At 36.4% G+C, this 18,408-nt stretch overlaps 6 protein-coding genes across 6 annotated transcripts; 1 reads left to right on the top strand and 5 right to left on the bottom strand.

Annotated features, from left to right (window-relative positions):
* Window positions 1–5,104: 5,104 nt before the first annotated feature.
* On the bottom strand, window positions 5,105–6,886 carry C9374_012370 (uncharacterized protein; the record flags this gene model as incomplete). The annotated part of the gene is made up of 1 exon (XM_044688129.1): window positions 5,105–6,886. The coding sequence occupies one exon, from the start codon at window positions 6,884–6,886 to the stop codon at window positions 5,105–5,107; it is 1,782 nt and encodes a 593-aa protein (XP_044542441.1).
* A 1,200-nt stretch (window positions 6,887–8,086) lies between these two features.
* Window positions 8,087–9,052, bottom strand: C9374_012369 (uncharacterized protein; the record flags this gene model as incomplete). Its single annotated transcript, XM_044688128.1, has 1 exon — window positions 8,087–9,052. One exon carries the CDS (start codon window positions 9,050–9,052, stop codon window positions 8,087–8,089), a length of 966 nt encoding a protein of 321 aa, XP_044542440.1.
* Window positions 9,053–9,765: 713 nt separating this feature from the next.
* Window positions 9,766–11,167, bottom strand: C9374_012368 (uncharacterized protein; the record flags this gene model as incomplete). The annotated part of the gene is made up of 2 exons (XM_044688127.1): window positions 9,766–10,443; window positions 10,508–11,167. 2 exons carry the CDS (start codon window positions 11,165–11,167, stop codon window positions 9,766–9,768), a joined length of 1,338 nt encoding a protein of 445 aa, XP_044542439.1.
* A 290-nt stretch (window positions 11,168–11,457) lies between these two features.
* On the bottom strand, window positions 11,458–13,647 carry C9374_012367 (uncharacterized protein; the record flags this gene model as incomplete). Its single annotated transcript, XM_044688125.1, has 2 exons — window positions 11,458–13,218; window positions 13,513–13,647. The coding sequence occupies 2 exons, from the start codon at window positions 13,645–13,647 to the stop codon at window positions 11,458–11,460; spliced, it is 1,896 nt and encodes a 631-aa protein (XP_044542438.1).
* A 423-nt stretch (window positions 13,648–14,070) lies between these two features.
* Window positions 14,071–16,341, top strand: C9374_012366 (uncharacterized protein; the record flags this gene model as incomplete). Its single annotated transcript, XM_044688124.1, has 2 exons — window positions 14,071–14,767; window positions 14,885–16,341. The coding sequence occupies 2 exons, from the start codon at window positions 14,071–14,073 to the stop codon at window positions 16,339–16,341; spliced, it is 2,154 nt and encodes a 717-aa protein (XP_044542437.1).
* A 130-nt stretch (window positions 16,342–16,471) lies between these two features.
* Window positions 16,472–18,369, bottom strand: C9374_012365 (uncharacterized protein; the record flags this gene model as incomplete). Its single annotated transcript, XM_044688123.1, has 2 exons — window positions 16,472–18,046; window positions 18,196–18,369. The coding sequence occupies 2 exons, from the start codon at window positions 18,367–18,369 to the stop codon at window positions 16,472–16,474; spliced, it is 1,749 nt and encodes a 582-aa protein (XP_044542436.1).
* Between the last annotated feature and the right edge of the window lie 39 nt (window positions 18,370–18,408).

Below are 18,408 nucleotides of genomic sequence, written 5' to 3'. Positions count from 1 at the left end.
CTATGACATAACTACTACATGACAATGATAGAATATTTAACATTCATTACAAACATCTCATCCACCATGACATCAAATTTTTTTCAAATGATTAAAGCATTACTCAACAAATACAACTAATAGATCAACACAATCACTATCACGTGATCACACCATCATGACAAGCATGTTTATCAACTTGAATGAACATTCAAACAACTATGTTTCATCTCATCACTCTTCATGAACAACTTTGAACACTCATCCATTTGGTGATAACAACGAACATGGTAGACGAATCCAATACTGTTGAAGGACACATCTACGATCACTACAAATGATTTCAATCATGATTCCGTCATCACAACATCAAACAACACTGATCAATCACAACAACATTTTTTTGGAAAAATTCTAAATGCGGAAGTATAGGGTTAGTAAATCCAGACAAAATTCAAAATCAAGATGACATGAACATTGACGCATATCAACCACATACACCATACATTTCACATGCACTGATCATGAAAATCAATGAATTAATTCTTTATTTTCAATGCAGCCTTCATAAATCAACACAGGCTATCCATGAAAAAGTGTCAAACATGACCTGACAGAATCCTTCCATCACACAATACTTCACAACAATCCACAACATCAATAATAACACAATGGAACAAGATCAACACATGGATGATTGCAACTATTCAAGAAAACAACCATGTGTCACATTGTAATGCACTTCATGACAAAATCTTCTCAGGTGCTCAACAACAATACATTCTAGACATGAACAAATTCAAGAATTAATGTCAATTTGTTGTACACCATCTCAGCTACCATAAAAACTATCTGCATCACTCTCCTGACAACTCTTCAAAAATTAATTAATAATCATTTTCCACACATCTCATGTGCCTCATAACAAAATCAATTCATATAGATAAATTCCACAAATTTCAAAATAACAATATCACACTATATACTATCATATAAAGTCACTGTGATATTCTTGAAATTATTCAGTATCGTAATATCATGTGAAAAAGAAAAATGAATTGAAAGAGTGAGACACCACTTCCATAAATTGATGATTCAGTGAGTACAATCAACATGGATGTGTCATACTCATCATGATGAACATGTTGATGTGTATTGTTCATGACACAATCGCTCTTGGAAGGATATGGTATCACACCTCTACAACATTCATCATGATACTCCACCAATAATGATCATAACCATCATCAATAGTCATAGAAATACTCTCCACAATGTATTATACAACATTACAATCATTGGTTTATCGAAAAACTTAATCAATCAATTGTTATAAAATGATCATTCAATCATACAACAATACATACCAACAACAATTCATCATGATCACATTCAACCACTCACACTCACATGAAACACTTCTACAATGATGATCATAACGTGTCATGATGATAGAATGAATGACATGAACAAGAGAGGAGAACTGTACCCTGCCTCAAGAAATGATGTTTTCCGAGAAAAGCGAAGTGCTCCCATTCAATGAAACAATCATGTCAATGAATAAAACTGATGATTTGTTGTTTGAATGATCAGAACATCCATCCATATCAATTTCATGAAGTTCTGTGAAGTGCTTGTCTCGATCGTATTTTTCAGCTCTACCATAGAGCCATCAGCACACTTCACTTGAATACCATTCACGAAATGACCATCACTTTGAACTGAATCAACGATCAATTCCATGGTTTCTGATCACTGTAACAACATTCCGATCATCAGATTCATTCCATGATCATCACATCCAACGGGAGCAATTCACAACAATTCCAACCATTACTATTTGATGATTATCATTTCCATGTGTATTCATACACACAAAATATTCCTCATAAATGTTGATCATGATGTGCACATTTGATGTGATCAATATGAATATGACATGATGATGAATGGAAACATGACCCGATGTTGATGATGATCACCTCAAAAATGCAGGGAAGTTTGGCTTCATTTTTTTTTAATTTTTTTTTGAAAAATTTTCATGTCATTTTTGACCTCGTTGAAACTCCTTCAAACTTGATTTTCTCGAAAACTACCCTAAACCTGATCGAATGCTCTATCATGACCCCCATTATTTTCGTGAGATCTACAAAAATGGTGTCGCTTAAATACTATCAAAAATTTGAAACCTGTCACCATTTGTTGAACGACTCAACCAACTTAGCTCACTATCCAATGATGTCGCTAGCACGAATGTACTACTCTTCAAAATCTATCGAATGATGTACTTGGATCAAGGTCAACATCAAAGATGACGAAAAACCCGACCATGCACGAGAGGTCTACTTTAAGCGAATACAGTTCAATAATTACCCATAATTAATGGATGAAAGTCATATCAACACATAGATATACCTCCATCCCCGACGATTTCATAAAAATTAAAAATCCCATCATTAAGCATGTCGAAAAATTAAGATTACAAGTCAAGGCGGTCACCTATCCAAACCCAACACTTCAAAATGATATGACATGTACTACAACACGAATACTTCACGATAATGATGGAATATTACACATTCACATCAAACATCTCATCCATCATACCATCATATTTATTTCCAACATTAGGAACGTTATTCAACAATTACCACTGATGGATCAACATAATCACTATCGCGTGATCACACCATCATGGCAAGCATGTTTCTCATCATGTGTGCATATTCATACAACCACGGTTCAACAGATCACTCTTCATGAACAACTGTTCACACTCATCGGAGGAGTCATAGCAACGAATATGGTAGACATATCGTACACTGTCGAAGGACACGTATACGAGCAGTACAAATGATTTCAATCATGATTCCGTCACCACAACACCAAACAGCACTAATCAATCACAACAACATTTTTTTGGATAAATTCTGAATGCGGAAGTATAGGGTCAGTAAATCAACACAAAATTCAAAATCAGGATGACATGAACATTGACGCATACCAACCACATACACCATACATTTCACATGCACTGATCATGAAAATCAATGAATTAATTCTTTATTATCAACGTAGCCATCATGAATCAACACAGAATCTCCATGAAAAATTGTCAAATGTGACATGAGTGAATCCTTCCATCACACAGTGAATCACAACACTCCACAACATCAATAATAACACAATAGAACAAGATCAACACATGAGTGATTGCAACAACTCAAGGAAAAAAACATGTCTCACATTGTAATCCACTTTATGACGAAATCTTCTCAGGTGCTCAACAACAATACATTCTAGACATGAACAAACACAACAATTAATGTCGATGTGTTGTACACCATCTCATCTACCATAAAAACTATCTACATCACTCTCCTGACAACTCTTCAAAAATTAATTAATAATCATTTTCTTCACTTCTCGGGTGTCTCATAACAAAATCAACTATTATAGATAAATTCCACAAATTTCAAAATAACAGTATCCTAGTGTGCACAATCATAAAAAATCACTGTGATATTCTTGTAATTGTTCAATATCGTAATATCATGTGAAAAAGAAAAATGAATTGAAAGAGTGAGACACCACTTCCACAAATTGATGAATCAGTGAGTGAAACCAACGTGGATGTGTCATACTCATCATTATGAACATGTTGATGTGTATTGTTCATGACACAATCACTCTTGGAAGGATATGGTATCACACCTCTACAACATTCATCATGATACTTCGCCAATAATGATCATATCCATCATCAATTGACATAGAAATGTTCTTCACAATGTATTATACAACATTACAATCATTGGTTTATCGAAAAACTGAATCAGTCAATTGTTATAAAATGATCATTCAATCATACAACAAGCCATACCAACAACAATTCATCATGATCACTTTCAACCAATCACAATCACATGAAACACTTCTACAATGATGATCATAACGTGTCATGATGATAGAATGAATGACATCAACAAGAGAGGAGAACTGTACCCTGCCTCAAGAAATGATCATTTCCGAGAAAAGCGAAGTGCTCCCATTCCATGAAACAATCATGTCAATGAATAAAACTGATGATCTGTTGTTTGAATGATCAGAACATCCATCCATATCAATTTCATGAAGTTCTGTGAAGTGCTTGTCTCGATCGTACTTTTCAGCTCTACCATAGAGCCACCATCACGCTTCACATCACACAAAGTCATGAAATGACCATCACTTTGAACTGAATCAACGATCAATTCTATGGTTTCTGATCACTGTAACAACATTCCGATCATCAGATTCATTCCATGATCATCACATCCAACGGGAGCAGTTCACTACAATTCTAACCGCTACTATTTGATGATTATCATTTCCATGTGTATTCATACACACAAAATATTCCTGATGAATGTTGATCATGATGTGCACATTTGATGTGATCAATATAAATATGACATGATGATGAATGGAAACATGACCCGATGTTGATGATGATCACCTCAAAAATGCAGGGAGTTTTGGCTTCATTTTTTTTTAATTTTTTTTTGAAAAATTTTCATGTCATTTTTGAACTCGATAAAACTCCTTCAAACTTGATTTTCTCGAAAACTACCCTAAACCTGATCGAATGCTCTATCATGACCCCCATTATTTTCATGAGATCTACAAAAATGGTGTCGCTTAAATTCTATCAAAAATTTGACACCTGTCACCATTTGTTGAACAACGCAACCAGCTTAGCTCACTATCCAATGATGTCGCTAGCACGAATGTACTACTCTTCAAAATCTATCGAATAATGTGCTTGGATCAAGCTCAACATCAAAGATGACGAAAAACCCGACCATGCACGAAAGGTCTACTTTAAGCGAATACAGTTCAATAATTACCCATAATTAATGGATGAAAGTCATATCAACACAAAGATATACCTCCATCCCCGACGATTTCATAACAATTAAAAATCCCATCATTAAGCATGTCGAAAAATTAAGATTACGAGTCAAGGCGGTCACCTATCCAAACCCAACTACTTCACAAATATGAAAATTTTCAAAACGTACATCTAGATATCAGAGATACATATTTGTTGATATATAGTATGTAACCTAGAAATCAAAGATCATCATGAAAAAAGCCTCTGGAGAGAAACGTGCACTTCCAAACCCTTTTTCAATCCTGATAGTTTTTGAAGTGCTTCAAGATTCTTGTCTCCCAAAAAATCTGAAATCTCTTCTTCAGTCAGAATAATCACAGATGTATGTCGATGTAATGGAATTCCTCCAATAGTGGTTCCACCAAGATAATGTCCTGAGAACTTGGTATTTCCTCTCACCATAAATACCATTATTAATTTAGTTTCAATGGTCTCATCGAGTGCCTTTCTAATTTTTTCATTCTTGTCAATTTCCTCACGCAATTTAGAAATGGATAATTCTCCAACATTCTTATCTTGAATCATAATAAAAATCTTCTTTGATCCCAAATTGATTTGCCAAATCTTGTCAGGTGAATGTGAATGATCATAGAAACATCCAAGTTTTCCTCCATCCAACATGGCAATAACCTTCTTCCAACTGTTCAAGTTACTTGTTTCATTGGTCATCAATTTCATTCGTAAGTTTACCACTTCCAAAGGCTTGCAAGGAATATTTTCAACACACGTATTCTTTAAGAATGGAAAGACTTCTCCAATATTTAGTTTTTGAATTGATCCCCAGTTCATTCTAAGCCTGAAGTTGACTAGTGTTAGATGCTCCATAATGTTTCCAAGAGAAAGGACTGGACCATATTCTTCGACAATATGTGAAATCGCTAACATGTTTGAAGAAGCTGTAGCTGATGTTACATATTGATCAATGATTGCCTTTGGAAATAAGAGACGATATCTATTTTCCTTCACTGGTTGTAGAAAACAATTCAACATTGTTGCAATATCATAAGTACTGAGGTTAGTAACGCCTTCAAATTCTGTTCCGTTTGTAGTAAATTCTTCCATTTTAAATGTTGTGGTAGCTTCAAGTTTTGAAATACCAGCAAAGAGTAAATATTGATAGACTTTCATCAAGATTGGATGGTTAGAGAATTGTTCGAATGGAGCTTTGAAAGCAGTGGAAAGTGTTGAACGAATTTGAACAAGTGCCTGATCAATATTTTCTTTTGTTTTGCAGTTCAATAGCAGTTTACGGTTATTGAAAACGTAATGAACTACATAGTTGGGAACTCCTTGAGTTTCTTCTTGTATCTGGTCAAGGAAATAATCAAACAAATTCAATTCTTTAAAGTGTGAAACGAGGGATCCAACAAACTCAGAGTTAACAATTCCTGATTCAATATGTTTTCTTGAGAGCGCTTCCAAATGAACCGCTTTGACAATTGTTGGTGATTGTGATGTTGGGCGAAGTTTTCCATGTCCAATAATGTCTAAAAAAAAAGCTCCCTTTCCACACACATACAAACTAACGGTAGATATTTTTTGAAAGGGTAAAATAAATTCGTTCAAAATGTCATACATGGCGCAAAAGTAACGATGAATGTTGGGCCTTCGTAGTGGCTCATAATAGTTTACCCAAGAGCCTATTTCATCAATTATGATATAACAAGGAGTACTTGTAATACTACCTCCAATATATCTTTCTATATCAGCTGTCAGTTTCGAAAAAGTCTCTTGCAAGTTGTTGTTAATGATACGATACGTTCTACAGTCAACATATATCACTTTGGATTTTTCTAATTGCTCTACTGCTGCTTTAGAATAATCGGCTTCAAATTTTTTTCTCATCTCCGGATGTTTTGACATTCGCTTTTTCCAAAGTGCGAGGAATTCAACACCCAATCTTGTTTTTCCAGATCCAAAGTATGCAGAATTGATCAACAGTTCTTGGTCTCGTAATGCTTGGCCCGTCATGTGTTTATAAATGTTTCGAGTTGTTATATTTTGGCACCTTACACCTTACACTTAGTGTCAGTGCTGTTTGCATTTGACACTTGAGTGCCAAATGAATGAAGTGTGATTTGTATTTGACACTTGAGTGTAAGGTGCTATTTGTATTTGACACTTGAGTGTAAGGTGCGAAATGGATGTTGATTGAAATGGAGGTACTAGTTTGTGAACCTAACCATTCTACTTCGTGTTCAAACGAATCTATCAAACAAAAAAAAGGCATGATTTAATCTCATGCATCTACTTTCCTTTCGTATGTTAGCTTGGACCTTCGTATGAAAGGAGTTGGGAGGCACAAAAGATGATATGTTAACCTTTCATTCATGATGATAGACTCAGCCGTTAAGAAGTATGACTACGAAACAAAAACTGATTCCAGTTCCCTTAATTGTACCCTTCTGATTGCTTCAGCTTGACTTTTGCTGTTACCGTCATTCCCAAATCACTCAAATTCGATTACATCAGCCAACAACAGTGTTGAGCACCATTCTCTTGTTCTTCTCACCGTTTTTGTAACAATTGAACAAAAGTACATGTCACTATGAAGAAAAGCTGGCAAGTTTCACTCCCCTGTTGAACCAAATGAAAATGTTTTCCTACATGTACTGCAAGTGTTTTTCCTCAACATAAATCGTCTCTCAAGTTCATTCAGCAAGCTCTGACATCCTGTTCGACAACTTCATCTCAATCTCTTTCAACGCCGTGTTGTATGGCGCAACATCAACTCAGAAAACAGGTGCTGAACGGTGGAACATTATTTGAACCACTTGCCTCACAACGCTTCACCTTAGAAAATGAGCGTGAGTCTATTCTTCCCTCCATAAACTAAATTTCGTAGATGATCATTTGGTATTGTCGTTGTCAGACGAATTGTCCAAAAATTGCGTTCGTGATGCTGTTTCCTATACTCGATGATGATTGTGTAGTGAAGAGAATTTTGAGGCCCGTTGCTCACAACCGTGAAGACGGAGGTTTGTAATTTCAAAATAATATTTAAATAAATTAAAAAATATACAGGTGCTGATGACACTCGGCACTCAAGTGTCAGGTGCTGTTTGCATTTGGCACTCCAGTGTTAAGTGCTATTTGTATCTCCTTTTTGGGACTACGTGCCATTGCAAACGGCACTAAAGTGTAAGGTGTAAGGTGCTAAAAGGTATGTCCTCAAATGTTTCCTATCAACACATCAGCCATCATTTCAACAGTGTTTTTGTTGTTTTGATAAGCAAGATTGTTGAATATAGGTGCTTCGAAGGAAATAGAGCTGGGAATTTTTTTCAGCTCAATTTGAATCTTATGGTTTTGTAGTAGAAATTGTTTGACCCATTGGACAAGTGTTGTACCTGAACTCAAGTCAAGATTTCTAATGAAAGAAGTCTCCTTGGAAGAGACTACATTTTTTGCAATGCTATAGAGAGTTTTGCTATCTAATGAAGAAACTTGATCAAGACTCAAATCAGCACCTCCTTTTGCAATTGGTTCGCCCAATTTTTGTATGATTTGTTTACTCACTGGCTCCAATTGCCATAGTGAATATTGTCTGGTCATTAATTGATCGAGCACCCAAAATACAACAGTTTGACAAGTGTCGGAGAGTTGAGGAATGCTACTCTTGTTATAAGTACTTTGCAGTTGATCAATGGCATACTTTACACCGTCCAACTTGATATTCTCAACAATGTTGTGGAGAGATGTGCCTTTAAAGCCAGCCTCATACAAAGGCTTCACATCATCAACCGACAAACCAGCACCACCCAAAGATTTAGGAGAAGTCAATACTGAAGCTACTTGTTGTGCGTTCCAACTCTCGTAATCCATCAAATAGAGAGTGATTGGTTCGGAGGATGAAGGTGCTGACGTAACATCATTATCATTTGTTGATGCTTCTTTCTCCTTCCACCAATTTGTGGTGGTGTAAGAACGTATTTGGCCAAATGTGGTTGTTGTTGTTGGACAACACAACAATTTGTTGTTCGGAACAATTATGTTTGGTTTGTTCGACAAAGCATAATTGAAAACACAATTTCTGGGGCAAAAATATTGTCTTGTTGTTTTGGTGAGGCTCGATGTGTGGCTGCTGTTGTTGTGGGTAATTAACCGTTGAACGATGCTACTGGATGTTCTCTTCATTTTGGTGCATGAAGCTGGCTATTTTTTTTTAATTGTTGGATGATTTAAGGGTCTAAGCAGGGGGCGAGTGAAAGGGTGGTCCGGATTTTTGGTTGAGAGCATGAAATCAGAGAGTTCTTTTACAACAAATAACCAATATCAAGAAATAAATGTTCATGTCACAGCTGGTTGACTCTGTAAGAAGCTGGTTATTTGTTGTTTTCGCCAAACAAGCAGCTGCTGAAAGATGTGTAGTATACGGAGTACCCAGAATTCATATAACGAAAACTCCGTGGATATTCATCTCTGCAGTTCTAAGATCAGGATGATGCTTTTGGTAATACCAAGGATTGTATTGTTTTGAAATTCTTTAGTTTTACGAGAAAATCAGGTGTTGTTGTTTAAGGATATTTTTTTTTAACGTATTTTATTGAAAGTGATTACAAGATTGTTAAGGAGACAAGAAAGAAAACTCCGTGGAGATTCAACTCGTCACATCTAAGATCATAGTATTGCACTTGGAAAGAGTATAGATTGTTGTACTTTGAACTACTTTAGTTTACGATAAAATTAGGTGTTGTGTTTAAGGATATTTTTTTTTCATCATATTTTGCGAAGAGTAAAACCTTTCTTGATTTTCTCAAACAATACAATTCCGTGGAAATTCATCTTTTCGTTTACCAAACACACACGTTAGAGCCGATTGATTGCAGTTTATGTCATGATGTCAAGCATTATTGAGATAGCATATCATAGATCTCTAATAAGATTTTCATTTGCTCCAAAGCTTCACGAGATAATTTTTTCAAAATTTCTGGGTTATTCTTACAATATCTCACCAGTAATTGAGTTTCAACATTTCCTCTCTGCACTCCATGAAAATGATAAGTTTCATTATTACTTGTGGTGGTATTTCTGTTTTTCATGAGATGGCACTTATTCACATAGTGATACATTTCCAATTCGGTGGCAGGCATTTTACAGACTGGACATTTTGCAAAGGCTCCCCTAGGAATATATTTGGGTGGATGATTAAGGAATATGTTTCCTTCGTTGAAATCCAAATATTCATCAGTGTCAAGAGATGTTGCAACATCAAAACCATCATCTTGCTCTTCTCCTTCTGATGCATTATCTTTTTCCAAGTAAGTGGTATTTGGATACTGATTCAGGACACATTCTTCGCAAACGCAACAATGATAACATGGTTTGAATTGATAAGAGGGAGGATTGGACAAACAAATACAACAAGTGTCGCTCTGTAGGTCTTTGGAACCACTGTATATGTTGAAGTATTGAGAAGTAGAAGTACTGGTTGTGGTATTCATTGTAGTAGTTCTATTGGTAGAAGCAGAAGCAACACTTGTTCTGTTGACACGGTTCATGGATGTTTGTCCTTTCTTTTTCTTGATCTGAAATATGTTGAACGTTATCATTTAGAATCATGGAATAACTTTCCGCTCAATAAACACTTACCTCCTGTTTGATATCTTTCAATTCTTGCAACAAGTTATCCTTATGGCTCTGTAATTGTTGCATGTTCATTCTTGACGCTGCTGTTAATGAACGAACTGTAGATACTGAACTTGGTTCGAACGCAGTCCATAAAGTCTGAGAATTCTGTGAGGGAATTCCCACGCTAAGTCTCATTCGTTCCAAAATGATCGTCTCTGCACTAATATTGAATGTCTCTACGATCTTTGAAATAAATTGAAGGAAACAAGAAAGCAACAGGAACAGGAATAGAAAATATCTAAACCCTTCAAAATTAATGTTATGGGTATAGATAAAGTACATCACTAAGAAATCACTTGGAATGGCAAACCATAGAAGAAGGTACTGAGTGAATGAAATGTAAGAGTTGTACCAAAGAGTGAGATGAGAACAACACACGTAAAACAATATTTTGATGTAGGGAATGGATGAAATTCTCTCTACAGGCTCATGTATGATCAAGTCATTGGTAATGTACGACTTGTAGAGTAAAAACAGAGCCATCAATGTGATAGGGTTAAAAAGAATGGACAAGAGCTTGACAAGTCGATTATAATACAAGCGATCACGCTCTGAAATAATGAGTCGGTCCAATGAGACATCTTGCGGTACAACAAGGGATGGAATCAATAGGTGCAACATTTTTTTTCTTGAAAGTTTGAATGAATGCGGAAAGGGACAGCTTGTCACGAAATTTTTGGATTTTTACTCTAAAAGAGGACCTTCATAAGTACCGGTTTTTTGTTGATTACTGATATGGGTACACATTGTAAACACAGCAGAGTTCAGGATCAAAACATAACATCTTTGCAATAAAACAAACTTCCCTGTTAGCTTGTAGAAAATTAAAATTAATGTGATCTTAATTCAAAGTCTGTTCCCCACTTGAGTTGCTGACACCAAGAAAGGCTTTTCTTAATTCATTTATTTGATTAATCATAAAATCTCAATTTGATGTTCACATTGACACCATTTCCATTCTTGACAACTTGATGAGTGATTCCTCCAACATGTTTCATGGATGATTGTTGTTGCTCTTGTTTCTTCTTTTCTTCTTGTTGTTGAATAATTTGTTTCAAATCTTGTTCAGTTACAGGTTTTACACCAGCAGCTACATCACGTTCCTCTTCACGAGCCAATCTCTTCTTTTCTCTTGCCAGTCTCAATGATTCTCTTCTTACTTGTGCTTCGGTTGGAACTTGTGAAGTATGAGTTTGTTGTTCTTTTTCTCTTCGTTTCTCTCTGTCCAATCGTTTTTGTGCTCGAACCTTTCTTCTCTCTTCTCTTATCAATGAGATGTTTTGTTCTTCATTTTCTAAAGTTTGAGCTGCTTCATCATCTTCTTCGTAATAATATAAGGATTTGACATTATTATTGGCTTGTTCCTGCCTTCTTTCTTTTCTAATGTCAGCAGCAGCGTTAAGAATTGCTCTTTTCTCTTCTCTTTGCTGATGAATTTGTTGTTGAGAGACTTGTTCCTGTTGAGCAGTACCATCTCCATTCTTTGCAAACGAAATGGTGGCATCATAATTCACAATTCTTCCATTATGACACATCTTCATTCCAAAATCAATCTGTTGAGTATCATACTTGCTCGCAAGAATTGATTTACCAATACTGAAATACGATGGCAATAAGGTTGCAAATTCTCTCAACGAATCTTGCTGAGTGGGATCATATAAAAATTGTTCCAACGATCTCAATTCGAATACAACTGTTTCAACACCACCCAAGACCAATGGTAACTTGGAAAAGGAATGATCAAATTCAGGAGCATTTTGTTGAGTTGCAAATAAATCCACTGGATTATTATCCTTCAACAACTCGGTCAAGTAGTGATTGGCAGTGAATGGAAAGTTCTTTGGATTTTGAGCATCGGCATCATACTTTTTAGCAAAATAGAGAATATTATTGTTGGCATCGTCTTGGCAAGGAGTACGTCCTAGAGTTTGAGCAAAACGTTTGAAACCATCCAAAACAGCCTGAGCTGGATTATTATTCACGAGTTTCAATTGATTCTTGATGGAATTTTGATTTCCGAAATTTACCAAATCGACCATATTGGATCTTGTTAACATGTGTCCAGTAACGGATTTGGCAAAATTTGGTAAATCACATTTGGAAGAGGCATCCATACCAGCCAAGAAGTAATTAAATACTTGGAACAAGAAATACTTGGTTGGAGGAGATAATTTCTTAAAGGAAGCATCACCCTGATCTAAAAATTGAATAACACTCTTGAGAATTGGTAGAGTACCTCGAGTGGCAAATCTTGGATTGGGTCTCTGATTGTTATTTTGGATTTTCGTGGTCGTGTCTGCTCCACGTTGATCTAAAAATTTGAACAAATTGGTCAAGGCATACCATGATTGCACATAAGGAAAGGAATAGGTGATTTGTAATGATTGACTAACAGGTCCAGCTGCAATTGGTTTGAATTTTACCTTGTGATCTAGGAAGAACTTGTCGAGCATTCGAGTAGGTTCCTTATCGTAAATGAAATTCAAATATTCCTTCAATTTGTTATTCAAACGACAAAAGTCATCGCCACGAGTGAAGAGAACTGGATCTGAAACGAATTCAACAATTGGAGGAGGTTTGACCACTTCGAAAGTGGGATGTACTTGTGGATTGTTAAAGTCCATGGCTGGAGTCACGTACGGATTGGAAGGTTTGACTTCAAGATAGACTCCCTACAGGATCACATTCAATCCATGGTGGTTCATGTTGAGGAAAGAGATGAAGATCATGTTGTTGTGTGGTTCATGTCGAGAGAGAGATGAAGGGTTAGTCATGCATGTCAAGCGAATGAACCAGCATGTCAGCGCACAAATAGCACGTAAGAAACCAAAGATAACGCATGATGATTGGTGTCAATAACGTCGATCAAGAACAACAACGGTGGTGGTTCACAACACGGATTTAGACACAAACAACACATAATCATCATCATCATTAGTATTCACAGAATACAATCTCATACTAACCTTTTTAAGATCAAAGTGGTTGTCGCGATAATCTGAAATACGAGCAATGAAACTCTGAGGATCCACTTGGAGGTCGAGTTTGCATGTGTTGGATTCACTTTCAAATCCCATGGCTTGACCTTGAACAACATCCATTCTCGTGATGAATACAACAACCATAACGAGAAGGACGGAGAGTAGGTGCAGTGCCGAGCGCTTCGGCTGATAAGATAACATTTTTGTGTGTGGATAAAGATATGAACTTTTTTTTTCGTTACGTTGTTGACATGTGGCAAGTGGGCGGTGTGTCTTGTTTGGGCCCTGCATGCTTGTTTTATCAGTGAGAAACGAGTTTTCTTCTGCTCTACGAACACCATCTTGGAGTCAGTGACGGGGAGAGTTTTGTTTGGAATACCAGAGATGGATTCAAAGTGGAGTGTTGGACAATGTCAAAATCATTATTTCTAAAGAGAAAGACATCAACACCCTCATTGGCTCATTCTATGCTCATTTTGTTTTCAAAATTGCGGTTATTATTTGCGATGCAACAAAATTGTTGAATTTTTCGAATTTCAAAAAATGCCCTCAAGCAAAGCAGTACTTCTCAGCAAAATCAAATCCCTCAAGAGCTCTTCATCATCATCAACAACAACATCGGATGAGAGCAAAAAGAAATCTGCTGTTGGAGTGAAGGAAAATAGCAAGGCTGTATCGGAACAGAAAAAGCAGTCAGTGTTGCTTTCATCCAAGAAGGAACAACAAGATAAAAAGAGAAAGCACGTAGAGGAAGAGGACGATGATGAGGTTGAATTGATGGGAGCTGATGATATTGATTTGGATGAATATGAAGATGATGAATTTGATGCAGAAGATTTGAATGGAGCCGACGAACAAGTAGAGGACGACGAAGATGAGGATGATTTCTTTACATCAAAGAGTAAATCAAAATCCTCGCAACAACAACCTTCTAAGAAACGAAAACAACAAGAGGAGGATCTAAGTGAGGAGGACGAAGAAGACGATGATGAAGACGAATACTCTTCTCAAAAGCCGTACTCTAAAAAGAAAGTCTTTTCCGAAGAGAACTTCTTTGAAGACGATGATGAAGACAATGATGACTTTTCCGAATACACTGAAGAGGAACGACAACGATTGCAACAACTCTCAGAAGAGGAACGACAACGATTGGCACGAATTGAAGAAGAATCTCGGTTAGAAATGGAGGACGATGCACAGAGACAGGATAAACCTAGTGTCATGTCTGAATATTTAGAGGGTATGTATTCTTGTTGAAATATGAACAGAAGATGGAGCAATTTACTTTTTCTATTCCCTGGTTACACTTTCACATATTATACTATTAATGTTTTTGAATGTTTTCGACACTAAATAGACCACGAAGAACTTCCCGATACAGAGGGAGGTGATATTGGAATTGCTGGTCTCACAGAAGACTTGACTAAAATTCATGAACGTATTCAAGAGAATCTCTCAGTTTTGGCTAACTTTAAGGAATTAAGAGAGGAAGGATTTTCTCGTGAGGACTATCTTAAATTATTGAAGGCAGATTTATCACTCTATTACGGATACAATCCAGAATTAATTGATGTTTTTGCTTCCATGTTTTCGTTACCTGAATTGATTGAATTTTTGGAAGCTAACGAAAAACCTCGTCCACTCACAATCAGAAGTAACATTTTAAAAACAAGAAGAAGAGAATTGGCACAAAATTTAATCAATCGTGGTATCAACTTGGATCCTCTCGATAAATGGTCAAAAGCAGGTTTAAAGATTTATGATGCCAATGTACCTGTCGGTGCCACTCCTGAATATTTAGCTGGACATTACATGTTGCAAGGAGCTTCTTCATTCTTACCAGTGATGGCCCTTGCTCCAAAAGAGAATGAAAAGGTTATTGACATGGCTGCTGCTCCTGGTGGTAAAACAACATATTTATCTGCTCTCATGAAGAATACAGGAGTGATTTTTGCCAATGACGTCAACGTTGACCGTACTAAGGCTCTTATTGCGAATATTCACAGAATGGGCTCACGTAATTGTATTGTTGCCAACTATGATGGTCGTGATTTGCCTACGGTATTGCCTACAAAGGTTGATAGAGTGTTGCTTGATGCACCATGTACTGGTTTAGGTGTTATTTCTCGTGATCCTTCAATTAAATCCCAAAAGGGAAAGAAGGACATTGAGCTGCTTTCCAAGTTGCAACGTGAATTAATTTTGGCAGCCATTGATTGTGTCGATGCTGACTCCCCAACAGGTGGTTATATTGTATATTCTACTTGTAGTGTGAGTGTGGAGGAAAATGAAGCAGTCGTAAATTATGCTCTCAAGAAGAGACATGTGAAAATTGTGCCAACTGGACTTCAATTTGGTAATCCTGGTTTCATCAAAATTGGAGAACGTCATTTTGATCCAAGCTTAAAATTGACTATGCGTTACTTCCCTCATGTACACAATATGGATGGATTTTATGTTTGTAAATTGAAAAAGCTCAAGAATGGAAAGAAACTTTCGGAAGATGAACAAGAACGTGAAGACAAATTGGTTGAAAAGGAGAAGGAGGATAAAGCACACGAAAAACAACGCAGAATTAAGGAACAACAAGAGCGTGAGGAAAAGAACAAGAAATTATTGGAGGAGGCCATCAAGCTTGCAAATGGCAACGAACAAGCAGGCATTGAACTTTTCCACAAGCGAAAAGAAGAATTGGCTCATCGAAAGAAATTCAAAACAACAAAACGAGCACAGGACAAATTCAGGCCTATTCATGAACGATCAAAATCACAGAAAAATAAGCAAAAAGCAGGATCCGTGGTGAATTATGTGTAATTTCACATGGAGTAAATTAATTATTGGCTTGTCTTATGTGAAACACTTGTGTCAATGAATGCCTAATCTACAGAAAGCGACGAGGACAATATTTACGTCTGTGTTGGGTCCAATATTTTCATTGATTTATTTACTTTGTATGTTTTCCTCGCTTATTTCTTTGGCCTTTTCCTCTCGTAATGTTGTTTCCTCTTTTTTGTTGATTGTTATAGCTGCTGGAAGCTTTTGAACTTCCTTCGTTATGTTCTCTCTTCACCTTCTTTTTCTTTCCTTGCTTGTCGTTACCATCCACTTCCTTACTAAACTTTCTCTTATGTTTCTTTAGCTTTTTTCTCATGACAATCCAACTTGGAATCAAATCATAAAATTGAATAAATTCAGGACGAGATTTCTTGAGGGCCTTTGTGAGTGTCACAATGTTTTCAATACATTTGAAAATTTGAGTTTTTGTTCTGACCTCCTCTGCGTTCTTTTCTTTTCCTTCCTTCTTCAATTGGTCGATGAGCGACTTCAATCGACCTACATAGGGAGAACAGACTTGTTCCAACACATGAAGTTTTTGAATCATCTCTTGTCGAAGATGCTTATAGTCTCCAAATGTGTCTGATGGTTGGCCAGTAACAATCTTAATACCGCAAACGGCGTTTAACGAACCAGGGCTCTTAATGGCCAATCGGTGGAAAATTAGTAGATAGCACTCAATATTGGTAAAGTTTAACACTGCAGAGGCATCTGCTTTTTCTGGAATTTCGCTTTTGAGAGCGTCATAGATGGTTGGTATAAAAGTACGAGAGTAGTATTCTGATGTACAGTGTGCAATCTCTGCAATAGTTCTTAATGTGACGACTCGTAATTTGTCATCTTCGACATTAGTGTTTTGTAAATCTTTGAGATTTGGAAATACATGTTTCATGAGGAATGGGAAGTAAGGCGAGTTTTCTTTTTGTTCGGTCATTCCTTTCTTTGCAGCTCTTAAGAAAGAAAGGAATTTACGTAATTTCCACTTGTCAGCATCATCTTTCAAATGGAGAGAACTCTCAACATCAACAGGACAGTGATTTTTAAGAAACTTCATCCATGCTACCGTGTCATTCTTAAACATTTTCAATTTTGAAATAAGAGACAAAAATAATCTCATGTTTTCAGCCTCCTTTTCATGATTTAAAAACGACTCTGATGACGAAGTGAATATGGACAAAATCTTTTCAGCATCCTTGAGAAATTGTTCTTGCACCTTTTCATCTTGAAATTGAAGATTAATATTCTTCTTTTTCATGATATCAGAGAGATAATCTATGGCTTTCTCCCTTAACATTGCTTCATCACCCGATGAAGGGCTTGCAATTTGTTGCAGAGCAGAAGCAAAGCAAGTCTTGGCATCGAGATCCATCAATTCATTCAAACAATCTTTCACAATTTGAGTTTCACCAGCATCTGCATCTCTCAGCAATTGAATTAATACACTAGTAATGATGTGAACTTGAGAATTCCACAATTGACAAAGCTTTGGCAATGCTTTGATTGCTTGTATTCTTAAACCTCTATCTTCGTCTTCGCATAAATCCAACTGGCTATTCAAAATTTCTGTGGACAATGATGGAAAATGAGCAGCGTACTTCGGAATGAATTGGCAGGCAAGTTCTTTAGCTTTCTTGGAGTGATTGGGTGAGACAGATGCCAGAATTTTCTGGAAAGTTGTCTTGTACTATTGTTGTTGATGAACGAGTGATCATAAATCATGATAATAATCATATGTGTTATTGTGATAATTCCGAATATTGTTTGTTGTGGTATTGATGAAATATTGCAACAAGGTAACCAATTATGATCATGGCTCGATCAAACAATACCTACCTGACTCTCTAAATTTGGTGATGATGAAGAGCCTCCTTTGTATCCTCCCAAAGCTTCGCTTAACTCTTCCTCACATTTATACAATTCTTCAATCTCCTTATCGGATGAATCCGGAACGTGAACATAGAGCACCTCTCCACCTTTAGTAGTAATGGTTCGAGCAGAGGATGACATGATGAGCTTAGTGTTGTTGAATATTTTTTTTTGATTTTG

The sequence above is a fragment of the Naegleria lovaniensis genome (genome assembly GCF_003324165.1).
Source record: "Naegleria lovaniensis strain ATCC 30569 chromosome Unknown tig058, whole genome shotgun sequence".
Classification (NCBI taxonomy): domain Eukaryota; phylum Heterolobosea; class Eutetramitea; order Acrasida; family Naegleriidae; genus Naegleria; species Naegleria lovaniensis.
This window is presented reverse-complemented; position numbering and strand designations above follow the sequence as displayed.